The sequence below is a fragment of the Myotis lucifugus genome, unplaced genomic scaffold (genome assembly GCF_000147115.1).
Source record: "Myotis lucifugus unplaced genomic scaffold, Myoluc2.0 scaffold_322, whole genome shotgun sequence".
Taxonomy (NCBI): Eukaryota; Metazoa; Chordata; class Mammalia; order Chiroptera; family Vespertilionidae; genus Myotis; species Myotis lucifugus.
The window spans coordinates 1216795-1233800 of NW_005871370.1; the positions used below are offsets into that span (position 1 = coordinate 1216795).

The 17006-nt window shown below is 44.0% G+C and overlaps 1 protein-coding gene across 1 annotated transcript in view; it reads left to right on the forward strand.

The window, feature by feature from the left end:
- The window catches only part of LOC102427677 (NACHT, LRR and PYD domains-containing protein 1-like), a 34638-nt gene extending 18172 nt beyond the window's left edge, over positions 1 to 16466 (forward strand). The window contains exons 8-13 of the mRNA XM_023764214.1: positions 830 to 1053; positions 10367 to 10626; positions 11110 to 11235; positions 12698 to 12839; positions 15714 to 15758; positions 16198 to 16466. Coding sequence (XP_023619982.1) covers positions 830 to 1053; positions 10367 to 10626; positions 11110 to 11235; positions 12698 to 12839; positions 15714 to 15758; positions 16198 to 16466 — 1066 coding nt within the window. The remainder of the gene's footprint in view (positions 1 to 829; positions 1054 to 10366; positions 10627 to 11109; positions 11236 to 12697; positions 12840 to 15713; positions 15759 to 16197) is intronic.
- The last annotated feature ends 540 nt before the right edge of the window (positions 16467 to 17006 follow it).

Consider the following 17006-nt stretch of genomic DNA (forward strand, 5'->3'; position numbering starts at 1 on the left):
CCCTCACTGCCTCCCCGCCAGCCTAGTTGCCCCCAACTGCCCCCCCTGCTGGCCTGGTCACCCCCAAATGCCCCTCCTGCTGGCCTGGTCGCCCCTCACTGCCCCCCTGCTGGCCTGGTCACCCCTCACTGCCCCCCTGCTGGCCTGGTCACCCCTAAATGCCCCCCTGCCAGCCTGGTCGCCCCCCCAACTGCCCCTCTGCAGGCCTGGTTGCTCCTAACTGCCCCCATGCCGGACTGGTTGCCCCTAAATGCCCCCCTGTCAGCCTGGTCACCCCCAACTGACCCCCTCTGCCACCCTGGTTGCCCCTCACTGCACCCCCTGCCAGCCTGGTCACCTTACAGATCCTGGTGTTCAGTCATTTGGTCATCCCTCACTAACCCCCCTGCCGGCCGTGTCACCTCACTCAGCTGTTGGGTCGTCCATTTGGTTGTTTCGGATGTGACGGCCTCTGGCTCTTTATATATATAAATTATTATTCTCATCATTATCACCATTATAGAAACAGCTAACCACACCCACACAAGTATTAAGCCATCAGCATACATTAGGTCACTTATTACTTACAACTTTAAGAGATAGTATTGTTATTACTTTTCCCTAAAAATAAGAAAACTGTGATTAGGGAAGTTCAATGACTTGTTCAGGGATCCACAGTAGGGAGAAGAGGGGCCAAGAATCAACCCCAAATCCCTCTGGCTGTGACATCTGAGCTTGCAGCCACTCTACTACATACACAGTGCACTACATGGGTTGGGCATCCAGTAGGTAGTCAATGAGTTTGTGTGGAGTAATTAATTCAATGTCTACCTCTCTCTGCTATCCCCAGAGCTCACTTCCCTGTGGCTGGTTCCTACCACTGGCCCAACACAGGTCTCTACTTTGTGGTGAGAGGGCCAGTGACCATTGAGATTGAATTCTGTGCTTGGGACCAGTTCCTGGACCAGACTGTCCCACAGCACAGCTGGATGGTTGCAGGGCCTCTTTTTGACATCAAGGCCAAACCAGGAGCTGTGGCAGCTGTGTACCTCCCTCACTTTATAGCCCTCCAAGGTGAGTGAGAGGGAGGTGTGGGGGAAGGTCATGGTGGTGAGAATGGGCTCGAAATGGCTTCCGATGGCAATATCCTGAGGGAAGGACTTGGGGCTTCCTTAGACTGACTAAGGGGATGGGGCGTTAAAGAAGTGGAGAGGGCTTTCTTTCTCATTCCACAGTGCTCTGGGCATATCTTTTTTGAAACATTTTTGTCCCCAAGCACCATAATCATTTTTACCTGAATTACTTATAATTCAGGTAAAAATTTAATGAGCATATTATTTAATAAACATATTATTCCTGAATATTAATTCCCCTCAATAGAAAGTGGTTTCCTCAATAACAATAATAGCCATCATTTATTAAGTTCTCTTCACATAGGTTATATTACTCAGGGTCTCAGCAGGAAACATATGATGTACTCAGTTGAGATTTTTTAGGAGACTTTTCAAAGACTAGTCTATTTGCAAGTAAGGCTAAGTGAACAGATGAGAAAGGTTGAGGTACCTGGAGAATAGCAAAAAATGGGAAGCCATTGCTACTGTTAGAGGCAAGGAGAAGAAACAGTGTCACCAGACTCCATAGGAAAACTCAAACCACAACAGTAGGGCATCTCAGAAGGAGACTTAGTCATAAAGGATAATGTTATTATCCCAACATCTCCCATCTCCAAAGACTTCCCACAGATAAAATTCTGAAAATACAAACTAACAGGCAAAACCTTAAAAACAGGGAACAAGCATCATAGGAAGGAAAAATATCCAAAACAGGAGAGAGGGATAGAGAGAAATCAGCAATCAACCCAGTAGAGTGCATCGCCAGAATACAGACATCTAAGGGCAGTTTTTAAAAGCACCCAGAAAGATTAGCCATAAAGGTGCTACAATTAGGATGACAACTGATTTTAAACAGTAACAATGAAAGGCAGAAGACAATAGAATGATATTCTCACAGTAATGAGGGAATAATTGCCAATCAAGAATTGTAACCACAGAAAAATTATTGTTTAAAAAGTAGGTAAGAGAGCAGAGTCGCGCAGCGGAAGCGTGCTGGGCCCATAAAAAGTAGGTAGCTGAAACCGTTTGCCTCAGTGGATAGAGCGTCGGCCTGTGGACCTAAAGGTCCCAGGTTCGATTCCGGTCAAGGGCATGTACCTGGGTTGCGGGCACATCCCCAGTAGGAGATGTGCAGGAGGCAGCTGTTCGATGTTTCTCTCTCATCGATGTTTCTAACTCTCTATCTCTCTCCCTTCCTCTCTGTAAAAAATCAATAAAATATATATTTTTTAAAAAGTAGGTAAAATAGACATTTTATTATTTTTTTCATTAAGTTTATTTTTTTCACAATATACCAAAAAAATCTATTTGTAGATACAAAACAATTAGCCATTTACATACAATAAACATTGATATTTCAAGAAAAATGATTTTAAATATAATAATACTAGAGGCCCAGTGCACGGATTTGTGCACCAGTGGGGTCCCTCGGCATGGCCTGAGGGATCGGGATGAAACTGCCATCCAGCACCACCTGCTGCTCCTGCTTGCTGCTCCTGTTCATCCCAGTCCCGCCGCGCCTGCTGCCCCCACTCATTAGACTCTGTCCACTGTGGTTTCCGGGCTGCAGCAGCCAGCTGTGAGCCCCTTGGTCAGCTGATCAGTGCTTCCACTGTGGGAACACACTGACCACCAGAGGGCAGCTCCTGTGCTGAGCATCTGCCCCCTGGTGGTCAGTGCATATCATGCAACTGGTCAACAGGTCGAATGGTCAACCAGTTGAGCATTCACTTAGACTTTTATATATATACTACAGTCAGGATGCACGAAATTCGTGCAAGGGGCTCAACCCTCACACCACAGCGGTTTGCCTCAGCCCTCACCACCACTGCAGTGGCTGCCCCTGCCTCAGTCCCTGCCATCGTGGCAGCTGCCTCTGCCTCAGCCCACGCAGCCCCTGCTTCATCTGGAAGGACGTCCAGAAGGATGTCTGGAAGGATGTTCAGCTGTCCAGTCTAATTAGCATATTATGCTTTTATTATTATAGATAGATTACATGCAATAAGTATTAATATTTCAAAAAAATATTTTAAATATAATATTACTAAAACTGTACTAACATAGTATATCACTAAAGTTGTAGGAAATATTAAAAATCTGCAAATAACAGAATTACTTCTATTATATTTAAAATATTTTTTCTTTTTTTCCCCCCTCTGGCTCTATTTTTGTTCATCAGTTTATGTTGTTCATTATATTCCACAAATGAGTGCAATCATGTGATATTTATGTTTCTCCGAATGGCTTATTTCACTTAGCATAATGCTCTCCAGGTCCATCCATGCTATTGCACATGGTAAGAGTTCTTTCTTTTTTACAGCAGGGTAGTATTCCATTGTGTAGATGTACCACTGTTTTTTAATCCACTTAGCTGCTGATGGGCACTTAGGCTGTTTCCAAATCTTAGCTATTATAAATTGTGCTACTATAAACATAGGGGTGCAATATCCTTTCTGTTGTTGATTTCTCTGTTAAAGTCCTCTAGAAGTTTTTTTTCTATATTTAGGTGCTCCCATATTGGGTGCATATATGTTTACCAGGGTTATATCCTCTTGTTGGATCGATCCCTTTAGTATTATGTAGTGACCTTTGTTGTCTCCTGTGATGGTCTTCATTTTAAAATCTATTTTGTTGGATATGAGTATTGTTACTCCAGCTTTTTTTTCTTTCCCATTTGCGTGGAAAAATTTTTTCTATCCCTTCATTCTCATTCTCTGTGTGTCTTTTGTTTTGAGATGGCTCTCTTGTAGACAGCATATAGTTGAGTCATGTTTTTGTATCCATTCAGCTACCCTATGCCTTTTGATTAGAGCATTTAATCCATTTACATTTAGGGTTATTATTGATAGGTACTTATTTATTGCCATTTTAATTCTGTATGGTTAGGTTTCTCTCTCTGTTTCTTCTCATTATAGCAGTCCCTTTAGCATTTTTTATAATGCAGGCTTGGTGGTGATGTGCTCCTTCAGCCTTTTTTTGTCTGAGAAGGTCTTTATTTGACTGTCTATTTTGAATGATAGCCTTGCTGGATATAGTAATCTTGGTCTCAGATCCTTGCTTTCCATTACCTTGAGTACTTCATGCCATTCCCTTCTGGCCTGTAGAGTTTCTGAAGAGAAATCAGGTATCAGCCTTATGGGAACTCCTTTGTAGGTAACAGTTTTCTTTTCTCTTGCTGCATTTAAGATTCTCTCTTTGTCTTTAATTGTTGGCATTTTAATTATGATTTTTCTGGGTGTGGGCCTGTTTAGGTTCTTCTTGTTTGGGGTTCTCTGTGCCTCCTGAACTTGTGTGACTTTTTCCTTTACCAGGTTAGGGAAGTTTGCTACCATTATTTCTTCAAACACCTTCTCTATGCCTTTCTCCCTTTCTGCCTCTTCTGGCACACCTGATATTCTAATATTGTTACGTTTTATGTTGTCCCACAGCCCCCTTAAGCTCTTCTCCTGTTTTTTAATTGGTTTTTTTTCTTTTTCGGTTCTCTGATTGAGTGATATTTTCAACTCTGTCTTCTAAATCACTGATTTGATCCTTAGCTTCCCCTAATCTGCTGTGTATTTCTTCCAATGTGTTCTTTATTTGTGTTATGTCATTCTTTATTTCAGACTGTTCTTTTTTCATAGTTACTATATCTTTTTTCATGCTGTTGAGCATCTTTATCATCATTATCTGAACTTCGTTTCAGATAAACTTCTTTTCTCTGCTTCATTTACTCTTCTTCTGGAGAATTCTCTAGTTCTTTTATTTGGGGGTTGTTTTTTTGTTTCCTCATTTTGGCTGTCTGTTTGGGTTTGTGACTATGTATTAGCTAGATCCTCTACACCAGTGGTTGGCAAACTGTGGCTTGCGAGCCACATGCGGCTCTTTGGCCCCTTGAGTGTGGCCATGAAGTTGCAATTGCACTGTATGTGTGCACTCGCACGCGGTATTTTGTGGAAGAGCCACTCAAGAGGCTGCAGTTTGCCGACCACTGCTCTACACCTCTCAATCACTAGTGTAGGACAGTGTTAAAGGCTGATTCTGACTAATTAGATCAGGCAAAGACAAAACCTCCAGAGGCTGACTAATAGGATTCCAACTTGAATTGCCCCTCAGGCAATCGTCCTCAGGTGTGGTGAGAGTTTTTTCAACAGTGTGGGGCAGTTGCTTCTGTCTGGAGGATAATTGTTATTTTTAATGTCTTAAATGGCCTCATAGCAAGGTGTTTTCCAATAGAGTGTGTCAACTCTCTTCCCCTCAGGCAAGGCAAATGTATATTGGGAAAGATGTCCTGTGCTGTGTGAGGGAATAAATCAGCCCAGGAAACTTAGGGTGTCTGCCTTCTGAGCTCTATCCCCCAAGTCCCTAGTCCTGGCTTCTGCTCTCACAGCTCCAGTCCATTTCACCCCCCTTCTGCCAAAGCACAGGGTGGGTGGCACCACAGGGAATTTTGTGTGTTGGCCCTTTAAGAGGGTGCCTGAATTTTCAGCTGTCACTCCCTGGCAGATAGCACCCCACTGCTTTTCACATCCAGATGTTATGTGGGTACTCTTCCCAGTTTGGTGCACTCTTCTGGGGGGTTGGGGGGAACTTGAGGATTAGATCCCAGAGCTCTCAGTGGCAACCCCCCACAGCTGAGATATCTCTCCGGGTCTTCAGTTGCTGCATGTGGGCACCCAGCCAGCCCTTTCACACCTCCGCCCCTTCTACCAGTCTCTATGTGGTCTCCACTTTCGGTCCTCGGGTATCAGGGTTCACTCCTGCAAGTTTTCCGTTGGTTATTCAGGAAGTTTTTCTGTATTTTAGTTGAAATACCAGTTTGTTCCTAGGAGCATGTCTGTGCAGCATCCACTTATTCTGCTGCCATTTTTAATCCTCTAAAATAGACATTTTAAAACAAACTAAAATCAAGATATCTTTCTATGAACAAATCCTTACTGAAGGCAATTCTAAAGGATGTACTTCAAGCAAAATGATCACACATAAAAAGAATGGGATGCAAGATAAAATGATCAGCAAAGATACTGAGACATGTCTGGGTAAATCTAACAAACCAATGACTAGATAAAGCAACAATAATAATGCCTGATGTGTGGGGATTTTAAAAAGAGAGATTACAAAGTTCCAACAATGATAGCAATTTGAGTGTTAAAGAATCCGAAGGTCTTTGTGTAGTTCACAAGAGGGTGAAGGCTGCACTAGAACTGCGATCTGGGTTAAAATGCTGAAATACTTCAGTACTGATTAGGAAAGATAAATTCTCCACTTTTTGAGACCACAAGTGACTTGACAACATAATCCAGTATTGGCCACAGAGATAAGTAATGAGGCCTGCGCATGTGTAGGCATGGATGGGGTGGCTGAGGCAGCAGCTCTCCACATCACCCAGGAATAGGCAGCAAAGTATGAGCCTATTTGGTAGCAGGAGCAGTGTTGGTGGCAGGGGCTGAGGCACAGGCTTTCCATTCCAGGCCATGAGATGCACAGCCAGCCAATGCTGGTTGCCTCAGACATAATGTCTATCAATTTAGTGAGAAAGTTAGAAGAACCTGATGCGATTCTCCATATCAAATCATGACTCAGACAGAAACTGATGAAGTTATGATGAAATGATTTAATAAACAGCTCATGTTATAGCTTATATCAGTTGAAAGCACTTTTTTGATATGTATAGCTTACTTATATAATAAAGGGGGATATACTAGTAATTATAATGCTTCATTTATAGTCATGTACCACATATCAATGGTTTGGTCAATGACAGACCACATATACAATGGTGGTATTCTGTATAGCCTAGGTGCGTAGTGTTCTATACCAGTGGTCGGCAAACTATGGCACGTGAGCCACATGCGGCTCTTTGGCCCCTTGAGTGTGGCTCTTCCACAAAATACCGACTTCTGCGCATGGGCCACGAAGTTTCAATCGCACTGTAAGTGCACGCCCACACGTGGTATTTTGTGGAAGAGCCACACTCAAGGAGCCAAAGAGCCGCATGTGGCTTGCAAGCCGCAGTTTGCTGACCACTGTTCTATACCATCTAGGTTTGTGTACATGCACTCTGATGTTTGCACAATGACAACATTGTTAAAAGATGCTTTTCTCAGAGTATATTGCCATAGTTCAGCAGTGCATGACCGAATAGATTGATATATTGATTTAAAATGCCATTCTAGTAGTTGAATATATTTATTATAAGGTAGAGGCATGATTTATTTTAGGCTCTATGGACATTAAGATATATAATATTTATATGTATATATGTGTGTGCATGTGTGTGTAAGAAGAATTTACAAACCAATAGAAAAATAAATAGAATGAGAAAGCTAAAAAAGCAAAGAACTGACCAGACCCAGAAGAGACTAGTTTGTTGAGACCAAAGATTTAGTAAACAATTCAAGCTACTCATCAGGAGGAGAGTTTGGGTGCAGGAGCAACAGAGGCCAGTCCCAAGGGTGCAGAGGGAGAGAGAAATAGGTCAGGCTCTATAGAGGCCCATTCACATGTGAAAAGTTGAGGAGAAGGTGCATTGGGCTCACACAACAAGCTGGGACTGGTTAATTCTTTCCACCTGACCATCTATAGAGTAATGAATAATGCCACCACAACAAACATTTTGCCCATTCTTCAAAGTGAGACCTTGGCCCCGGGCATCTCCAAGTGCTTTGTCAGGGAGATAGGGGCTTGGCCAATAGTCAATAGATTCAGCTCTGCCCAGGTCTCTTATTGGCTTTGGATGCTCAGGGCTACAAAGCCACTCCCTGCTCTACACCAGGGTATTCCAGGAGGAAAAAACCTCAGGTGTTTAAGGCCTGGAGTCAGAATGTACCAACAGGGCCCAAGAGGACAAGGTGTGCCTTAGCTCCTGCTCCCAGCTCCCAAATCATACTATCTTGGGGGTGGATGAGTTGGCTCCTCCCTGTCATGAGGACACCCTAGCTATGCCTTGGTCAGTCTTATACCTCCTTCTGGTGGGTTTAGGAAATGGGATTTACCCAAAGAACAGGAATCTGTTCAAGCATACAGGAATCTAGCCTTAGCTTTTGAGACTGAAAGCCATATGTGGACAGGAGTGAATTCACCAAGTGGTGGCACTTTTGTTGAAGGGTCCTGGGACATGATTAATAATTACAACTGAAGACAGTTACTGAGCATTCTGTGTCCCATATCATGCAAGTCAGCTACATATATGCTCATATCATCTTGATTGATAAAACTATGAGGAAATTGAAGTTCAGAGAAGTGGAGATACCTGACCAGAGTTGAGATTCTAACCCAGGTATATTACCACCAGGAACAGTGCTACACCAATACTCACCCCAGGTCTACCCAAGCCCATGTCCACCAGCGTTCTCTAGGCCAAATTCTAGACCTCACCCTTCCAGCGGTTCTCAACCTGTGGGTCACGACCATCGGAAAACACATATAGCATATCAGATATTTACATTACAATTCATAACAGTAGCAAAATTACAGTTATGAAGTAGCAACGAAAATAATTTTATGGTTGGGGGTCACCACAACATGAAGAACTGTATCAAAGGGTCGCAGCATTAGGAAAGTTGAGAACCACTGGTTAAAGTTTAACCAGTCAGGACTATTCCTTTGGGATAGTATACAAAAAGCAAGAGGCAAAATGCACAAAGTCTCCTTGTAGCTCACTGTGCTGAGCCCAGCCAGGAAACCAAGACCCCAGGAATCCCTGTTGCCTGCTGTCTGGGCTGAAGCTTCTTGTTGTCCTGGAAACAATGACCTCAGTGACTAATAGTGGCCTCATTTAGGAATTTGGCACTAGCTGCTTTTTACCCTCATTGGTGAGGTCCTACATGCAGTTCTTAACCCTCTCATTAGGCAAGCCAGGACAGCTGGTCACCTTAGCAAGAAGGCAAGTTGAATACACACACAGCACCATCCAGAATTCAGTCAAAATTAGTGTGGCACAGAGTTTAAGTGCCGCGAACTATGGTCTGAGAGCAGGGATCTCAGCCCAGGGCTGTAGCTGACTCATGACCTTCGAAAAAGCACTTCCCTCCAGGAGCTTCAGTTCCCCCATCTGACACATGAGGGCATTCCAGTTCTGTGGAGGGTAAGGTAACATCATCCAATTAGTGTCACCAAGGCAGTGCAAAGTGCACCACCTCTTGGAGAAGCAATTTGGCAAAACCTGGCATCCTTTCACACACTTTCTTATCCCTTGGGACTTACAATTCCAAGGTAATAGCTCAAGGGAAATAGAAAAGTTCTTTGCAGAAACATGTGCATTGCAGGACTATCTATCATAGCAAAGAGGTGGAAGCAACCTCAACACTAAAACAAGAAGCAGTGAACTAGGGATGCTACATCCACTAGGAGGAATCAAGTACTGCAGTCATTAGAAAGGTCCACAGGCTCTTGGGGAAATTTAAACCAGCTTGGGAAAGGCAAAGCTACATGGCCAAAATGAAAACATGGAAAGGTGTTGCTGCAGAGAAAGACTAATGGAAAAGGGAAAGATGGTAATAATAGTTGTACTGCTTGGTAAGATCAGATGTAAATATTTCTGCATTTTGTCAGGTGGTATACACCACTATGATATTATTTTTTACACACACATAAGAAGGAATTAATAAATGAGAAAACTTTATCTGTAGTCTCCACAGTTGCTCCTGGGATTAAATCAGTCAGCCATGTGCTGATTGGTGCCCATGCAGACCAAGGGCCTGTGAGCTTTGCTGGATGTCCCTGTGCTGCCCAGAAATGGCCTGCATTGCAGCAATTTCCAGGCAACACAGGGATGGAGCCAGGACTCCTGACATTTAGGCCAGTGTATCTCCCACTACCAGCCTTCATCCCTCAAGCTCTCTATTGTGGTGACAATGTCCACACCTGGTATACTGGTCAGAGATTTTGGCTGCAATCAAAGAAACCAATTCTGGCTGATTGGGGAAGAAAAGGAATGTATAAGAATATTATCGAGTAGCTCATAGACTTTAGAAACAATTAGACACAAGCATTAAAGGAAAAGAAGACATTGACCAAATAATACTGAGAAGCCAAGAACACAACCAAATCCCATAGAGGAAAAATATGGAGAAGCTACGCTATTGTAAAGGTTTGGCTTGAGTGGCTTCTCGCGATGCTCCCACTCTGGAAAACCTATTGCCCACAACCACAAAAGGACCCAGACCCAGGATGCTGCCTTCCCTGCTGGGTTCCCCAGATAGGCCACTGAGTCTATGCCTAAGGACCCCACTGCCCAGGCATACATGACTCAGTGAGGGCACCAAATGCTCACCTTTCAAATTTATTCTTTTCAGGGCAACATGTGGACATATCTTTGTTCCAAGTGGCCCACATTAAAGAGGATGGGATACTAATGGAAAAGCCAGCCAGTGTGGAGCCACATTACATAGTCCTGGAGAACCCTAGCTTCTCCCCCATGGGCGTTCTACAGAGAATGATCCATACAGCCCTGTGCATTCCTGTCATCTCCAACGTGTTGCTCTACTATCGCCTCCAATCCGAGGAAGTCAACTTCCATCTCTACCTAATCCCCAGCGACTGCACCGTTCGAAAGGTTGCCCCAATAGCTGGAAAGGGCAGGCCAGGATGGGCTGACAGAGACATGACATGCATCCAGAGAGCCCCCTAGATGGGTCAACTGGGCTTAAGTATGGGACATGGACTGGTCTCCTGTCCCCAAGGCCTCCACCGACTGGGCTCACTGCTTCACTACTCATTGCTAGACAACCTTTGCAGCTTCTTTCCAGGAGTCAGAAGGATGGGAGGGGCCTCCTGCCCAGAGCTGCACCCATTCCTCCATTCTCACTTCTTCTCTAGCAATGCCCCAATTCACACCCTGAACCCAGCACTGGCCAAGTGTGGAGATCTCTGTGTAGCAGTCATTGGAGTGGGAGAGTTCATGGGTGGTATAACCCCTTCACCCACATAAATATGTGGAAACACCACCTCACCTTGTTCAGACCAGATTCCATAGGGTGGAATCTCTGGATTAGACCCCAAACCCTCCTTTCTTAATCAGTGTCTGTATGCCCCTTAGGCCATAGATGATGAAGAAAAGAAGTTCCAGTTTTTTCAAATACGCAAGCCGCCCCCGCTGACACCACTCTACTTGGGCTCCCGATATACTGTGTCTGGTTCAGACAAGTTGGAAATAATCCCTGAGGTGAGCAGTCTAGATATCCCCTCCTCCCTGAAAGGTCATGCTTGGGAATAGCTGTGAGGCAGGTTTCAGAGCTTCCCCCAGGGGCAGGCCCAGTTAGGGTTGGGCAGACAGCGAGTGGAATTTTGGGTAAGCAGGAATGCTTCAAAGATTGGGAGAAAGGAGGATAGTAAGAGGCAGGTTCATATTCAGGATAGGGATAACAATGGGGTTTGACTTAGGGGAAGTGAGAAGTGTTGGGCTATAGGGTGTTGATGCTCTTCAAGCAAAACCAACAGGAACACACCTGTAGCTGAACACAGTGGGATTATTACTCATTGCAGTGAGAGAACGCACACCAATGGGAACCGTGGGGCCCCTCATATCAAGAGACGCAGAAAGAACCTATTACAGGATTTGGGCCTTAGTTGGGTAATTTTGGGGAAGATCTAAGGAAATGAAGATTTGGTCTAGATCTGGTATTGTCAGAAGGCAGGGCAATTCTATGATTGGGAACCTCTACACATTTTCTCTCTGGGAAGGGCAGGCACTACAAGTGTGAAGGTATAATTGCTGAAATAGCTCATTTTAAAGTGGAATGGGGCGAAGTTTGGCAATTGTGAGATTGTATGTGGATAACTCAGCAGAGATGGCAGCATCAGATTAGTCTGTAATAAGAATTTCTTAAACTTAAACTATATAGGTAGGTACATTGTTATTAACTTAATTAGGGTACTCCTAAGGCTTAGGAAGAGCCACACTCAAGGAGCCAAAAAACTGCATGTGGCTCGCGAGCCGCACTTTGCTGACTATGGCAGCCGGTTTTGCTCAGTGGATAGAGTGCCGGCCTGCAGACCAAAAGTCCCAGGTTTGATTCTGGTCAAGGGCACATGCCTGGGTTTCAGGCTCAGTCCAACATGCAGGAGGAAGCCAATCAATGGTTCACTCTCATCATTGATGTTTCTATCTCTCTATTTCTCTCCCTTCCTCTCTGAAATCAATAAAAATATATATTTTTAAAAAATATATGATATTTTAAAAATATATGATATTTTTAAAAAATATATGGTAATGATAATAAACTACTATGTTACTACCTTTTTAAAAAAAAGGTATGTCAAGCTTAGGATCCATTAAGAAGACAGTCTTTGGGCTGGAGAAATTAGAATTTGGGTTCAAGATGGGGGTTATGGAGGAAGAAGGATCTGGTTCAAGATGAAGGGAGAAGGATCTGGTTTAGGATGTGTGAGCACTACATTATGGGTGAGTCCTGACTCATCCATGGGGTACCCGGCCATGTCCTCTTCCTTCTGAGTCAGGATTTGTGGAAAATGAGGAAATGAGCAGTGCCTGAGGTGGCATTAATTTCAGTAGAGATCATCCAAGGGTCCCCATGAGGCTGAGCAGGGCCAAGAAGGTGTCAGGTGGGGAGACACCTCACATGCAGGATGAATGGTGGCTTCTCACATCACCACTTTTTCTTCAGGAACTGGAGCTCTGCTATCGAAGCCCTGGGAAACCCCAGCTCTTCTCTGAGTTCTACGTTGGTCATTTTGTGTCGGGGATCCGACTGCAGATTAAAAGCAAAGATGATGAGACTGTGGTATGGAAGGCCTTGGTGAAATCAGGTAAAGTCAAGACAAGTCCAAGGAGCTCAGTGGTGGGAAACAGAAAGTCAATAAAAGAGTCTGCCTGTGAGAGAGAGAGAGAGAGAGAGAGAGAGAGAGAGAGAGATAGATATCAAAATTTGCTGATGAGAAGAAATAGCCCAGAGAAGTAATGTGATTTTTTTCTAGTTACGTAACATTTGGTATGACTAGAATTTGAATTAAAGTTGGTCTGACTCTACGCTCCATTCTCTCTCCCATGCACCATGGTGTCTCTACACTGCCCTTGATTTAACAGATTTTGACACCCACAAGACATTTGGCAAAATTTCTCATAATTGATTGGATATGAGATGAAAAATAAGAACTAGACAGTTATATGGTTGTATGAATTGAGCCAATTATGGCAATAGCACATACACTACCCTGGATCATTCAGATATCTTCAAAGTAAACAAGATGAAATCAAATAATGAACTTTCAGGGATGAATGTAACTTTACAGTGTCTTAAACAAGCACCAACACACCAAAGAAGCAAAATCCCTCAAAAGTCCTTCTAGGGCCCGCTGGTGTTGCTCAGAGGGGAAGAGTCGATACATGAATAAGGAGGTCGTGGTTTGATTCCCAGTCAGGACACATGCCTGGGTTGTGGGCTCGATCCCCAGTAGGGGACATGCAGGAGGCAGCCTATCAATGATTCTCTCTCATCATTGATGTTTCTAATTCTCTCTCACTCTCCCTTACTCTCTCTGCAATCATTAATAAAAACATGTTTTAAAAATAAAATTCCTTCTAGGAAAAAGCAGATCATGTTCAATGTTAAAGCCTAGTGAATCTGGCCCTTGCCAGTGTAGGTCAGTAGTTAGAGTATCAGCCCATGGACCAAAGGATTGCAGTTTAATTCCCTGTCAAAAGTAGATACTTGGGTTGCAGGTTCGATCCTCGGCCCCAGTCAGGGTGCATGTGGGAAGCAACCAATCAATGTATTTCTCTCACATTGATGATTCTCTCTCACTCTCATTCTTTCTCTTTCCTCCCTTCCTCCCTTCCACTCTCTCTGGAAATTAATGGAAAAAATATCCTCAGGTGAGGATTAACAACATCAAAAATATATATAGTGAATCTGCCTCCTGAGGTGCCACAACAGGCTTTCCAGGGAGGGGAAAGATAATGGTCTTTACTCCTCTTGGCTCAGGCGCAATCACAGGTGTGGACTAACCAGCCCCAGCATCAGGCCTCCTTTGAATCTCACTCTGGCACTTACTTGCTGGGTGATCTTGGGGAAATGACTTCACCCTTTTGAGTGTCAGATTCCTCATTTATAAAAAGAGGGTCATATGGCCTAACTTGTAGGATTATTGGAAAGATTAAATAAATTATGTACATCAAGCATGTCAAACTCAAAAGCTAACACAGACCAAATAAACAAGGTTTAAGTTTATGTGGGCTGCAAATAAAAGCTTTAATTTTCATTGAAATGTAGGTTTATTTCAATAGAGACATACCGAATACAAAGGGCTAAAATAAATGAGTAATCATTAACATAAAATAATAGAACATTTTAATAAAATTTAATATTTTTTCTTGAATATTAACTTACCAGATACGGAATAACTGCACAAATTAATAAGTGTAACGCAAACAAACTTATTTTTCTTGTTCTCCGAAAGTGAAATACTTCCTGTCGTGCACACCAAACAAGTCAGTACAAGACTAATGACATAACTATAACATTGCTACTTTTATAAATTGTAATGTAAATATCTGATATGCAGGATGTATTTTCGAATGACCCTTGTGAAATTTCGAATGACCCTTGTGAAAGGGTCGTTCGACCCCCAAAGGGGTCTCGACCCACAGGTCACAGCATTTGAAGGTTGAGAACCACTAGGCTAGACGTTCCCTGCCCTTGTTATAAATAGTAGCAGTATTATAATTTATCCTTATGTTAAATGACCTCCTTAATCCTGCTCTTTGGAGCTGACAAAAGAATTTATCTCCACCCCCATGGGAAAGCCCTTAAGGAACCTGAAGATGGATCATAGCCTCCCTTAAGTCTCCTCCTGTGCAAGTTAAACACCTCTATTTTCTTCCATCATTTCTCTTACATTTTGGATTTTAACATCTTTGCCTCCTCAGTAGATGTGCCCATGTGAGGATGAGTCAGGATAGACTCTAAGACTGTCCAGTCAGCATGGAGGACATGGACACCCTCCTTCCTCCATCCAAGTGAACCGCTGCTCCCAGCACCACAACCGGAGCTCCCCTGTGTTTGACTTCCCTCCCACACTGTCAGGTCACACTGAACTTGGGTCCGCTCAAAACCTCAGGCCCTGTCCACAGGGGCTGCTGTGGACTCCCCCTTCCTCTCCACATGCAAGTAATTATTTAATCCCCTTTTTGTTATTGTTTTTGTTTGTTTTTTTTCGATTGAAATTTACCTATTACTCTGAGGTGCTAAGATTTTCTTGATGTTAATTCTTGATTCTGATATCAAACTCCAGAACAACCAGTGTGGGAATCAAAGTGCAAAAAAGATCAAGGTGGTAGATTTACGCTCAGAATAAGGAGATCTCATCGTTGAAGATATCTAGCAAAGTTCTCGGCTATTTCTCCACCAGAGTTCCATTCAGGCCAAGACAAAATTAAACCATGTGCAAAGGGGTGTAAATGGAAAAATTGGGCCTCAGTTTCCCAATAGGCATGAGGAAATGATTCATCAACATTGTCTCTAAGGGCACTTGCAACCCTTAATCCTTGTTCTATCAGAATTAGTCTGTAGCTTGTTCTCAGAATAAATCTCAAAAGAGAAAAGTGGGTAGGAATTTCAAGGCTTATCGTTTGTTAATAACTACCATTGATACTGATGCTTAATCATATCTCTTTTCCTCCAGGAGACCTCAGACCTGAAGCTCCCCTGGTCTCTCAAGCCATGACAGGTCAGTGACAGCTGTTAGAGACCACAGGAGCCATGGCAGTTCTGGAGTGTGCTGCCTGGTCCTGGAGGGAGGGAGGAGAGAAAGAAAGGGGACTCATTAAACCTCACAAGGGTTCAGTCCTTGGACAGGTGTGTGCCCCAGGGCAGAGTTCTCCCCCATCCCTTTTATTCCTGCCCATCATGGCTCTGGCACCTTCCACTGAACAATCTCAAATGTCTCCATCATGAACCTCACCCCCACCCTTAGTTCAGCAGAATGCTAGGCTGGAAGTTGACATGAGGGAGGGCAGAGGTACCTTTCTGGTCCAGGAAACGTGTGGGGATCAGGTAGGAGCCAGGGATGCAGATAAAGGGAGTGAAGAGTTAGGCTGGGGAATTAGGGGGAGAGGATGTGATGGAAACCCTTTCTTATTCATTACTGGCCTCACCTTCACCCCCAGATGCCCCTACTTTGCTGCACTTTGTGGACCAGCATCGGGAGGACCTGGTGACTCGAGTGACATCGGTGGACACAGTCCTGGACAAGCTGCATGGACAGGTGCTGAGCGAGGAGCAGTATGAGAGGGTGCGGGCTGAACCCACTAATCCAGACAAAATGAGGAAGCTGTTCAGCTTCAGCAAGTCCTGGGACTGGGCCTGCAAAGATCAACTCTACCAAGCCCTGAAGGTGACCCATCCTCACCTAACTGAGGATCTCTGGGAGAAGTGACGCAGTGGCAGCGACTAGCGGGGCTACTGACAAGCTCAGCAGCTGAAGTCTGAACACCTGCTTATGAGTCCTGGCTCTGACTGTCCAGGCTTTGGGTCTATGTTGCTTCAAGTCTAAACACATTGCCATCGCCCAGCCTGAGTGGTTCAGTTGGTTGAGTGTTGTCCTGTGCACCAAAGGGTTGCTGGTTCAATTTCTGGTCAGAGCACATATTTGGGTTTCAGGTTCAGAAGGCAACTGATTGATGTTTCTTGTCTCTCTCTTTCTCTCTCTCTCTCTCTCTCTCTCTCTCTCTCTCTTTCTCTCTTCCCTCCCCTCCCTCCCTTCTTCCTTCTCTCTCTCTTTCTCTCTCTAAGCATGTCCTCAGTGAGGATAAATATTTAAACAAACACATTGCCATTTCAGTTGCCTTATGCCCTAAAGTTATAGATCATTGATGATACCTTTGCTGGGCATTATATGTCCATGCTCAGTGATGCCACATGGAATCCCAGACTGCCTCCCTATTATTAGGGACCAGTAGATATTTGTATATCATGA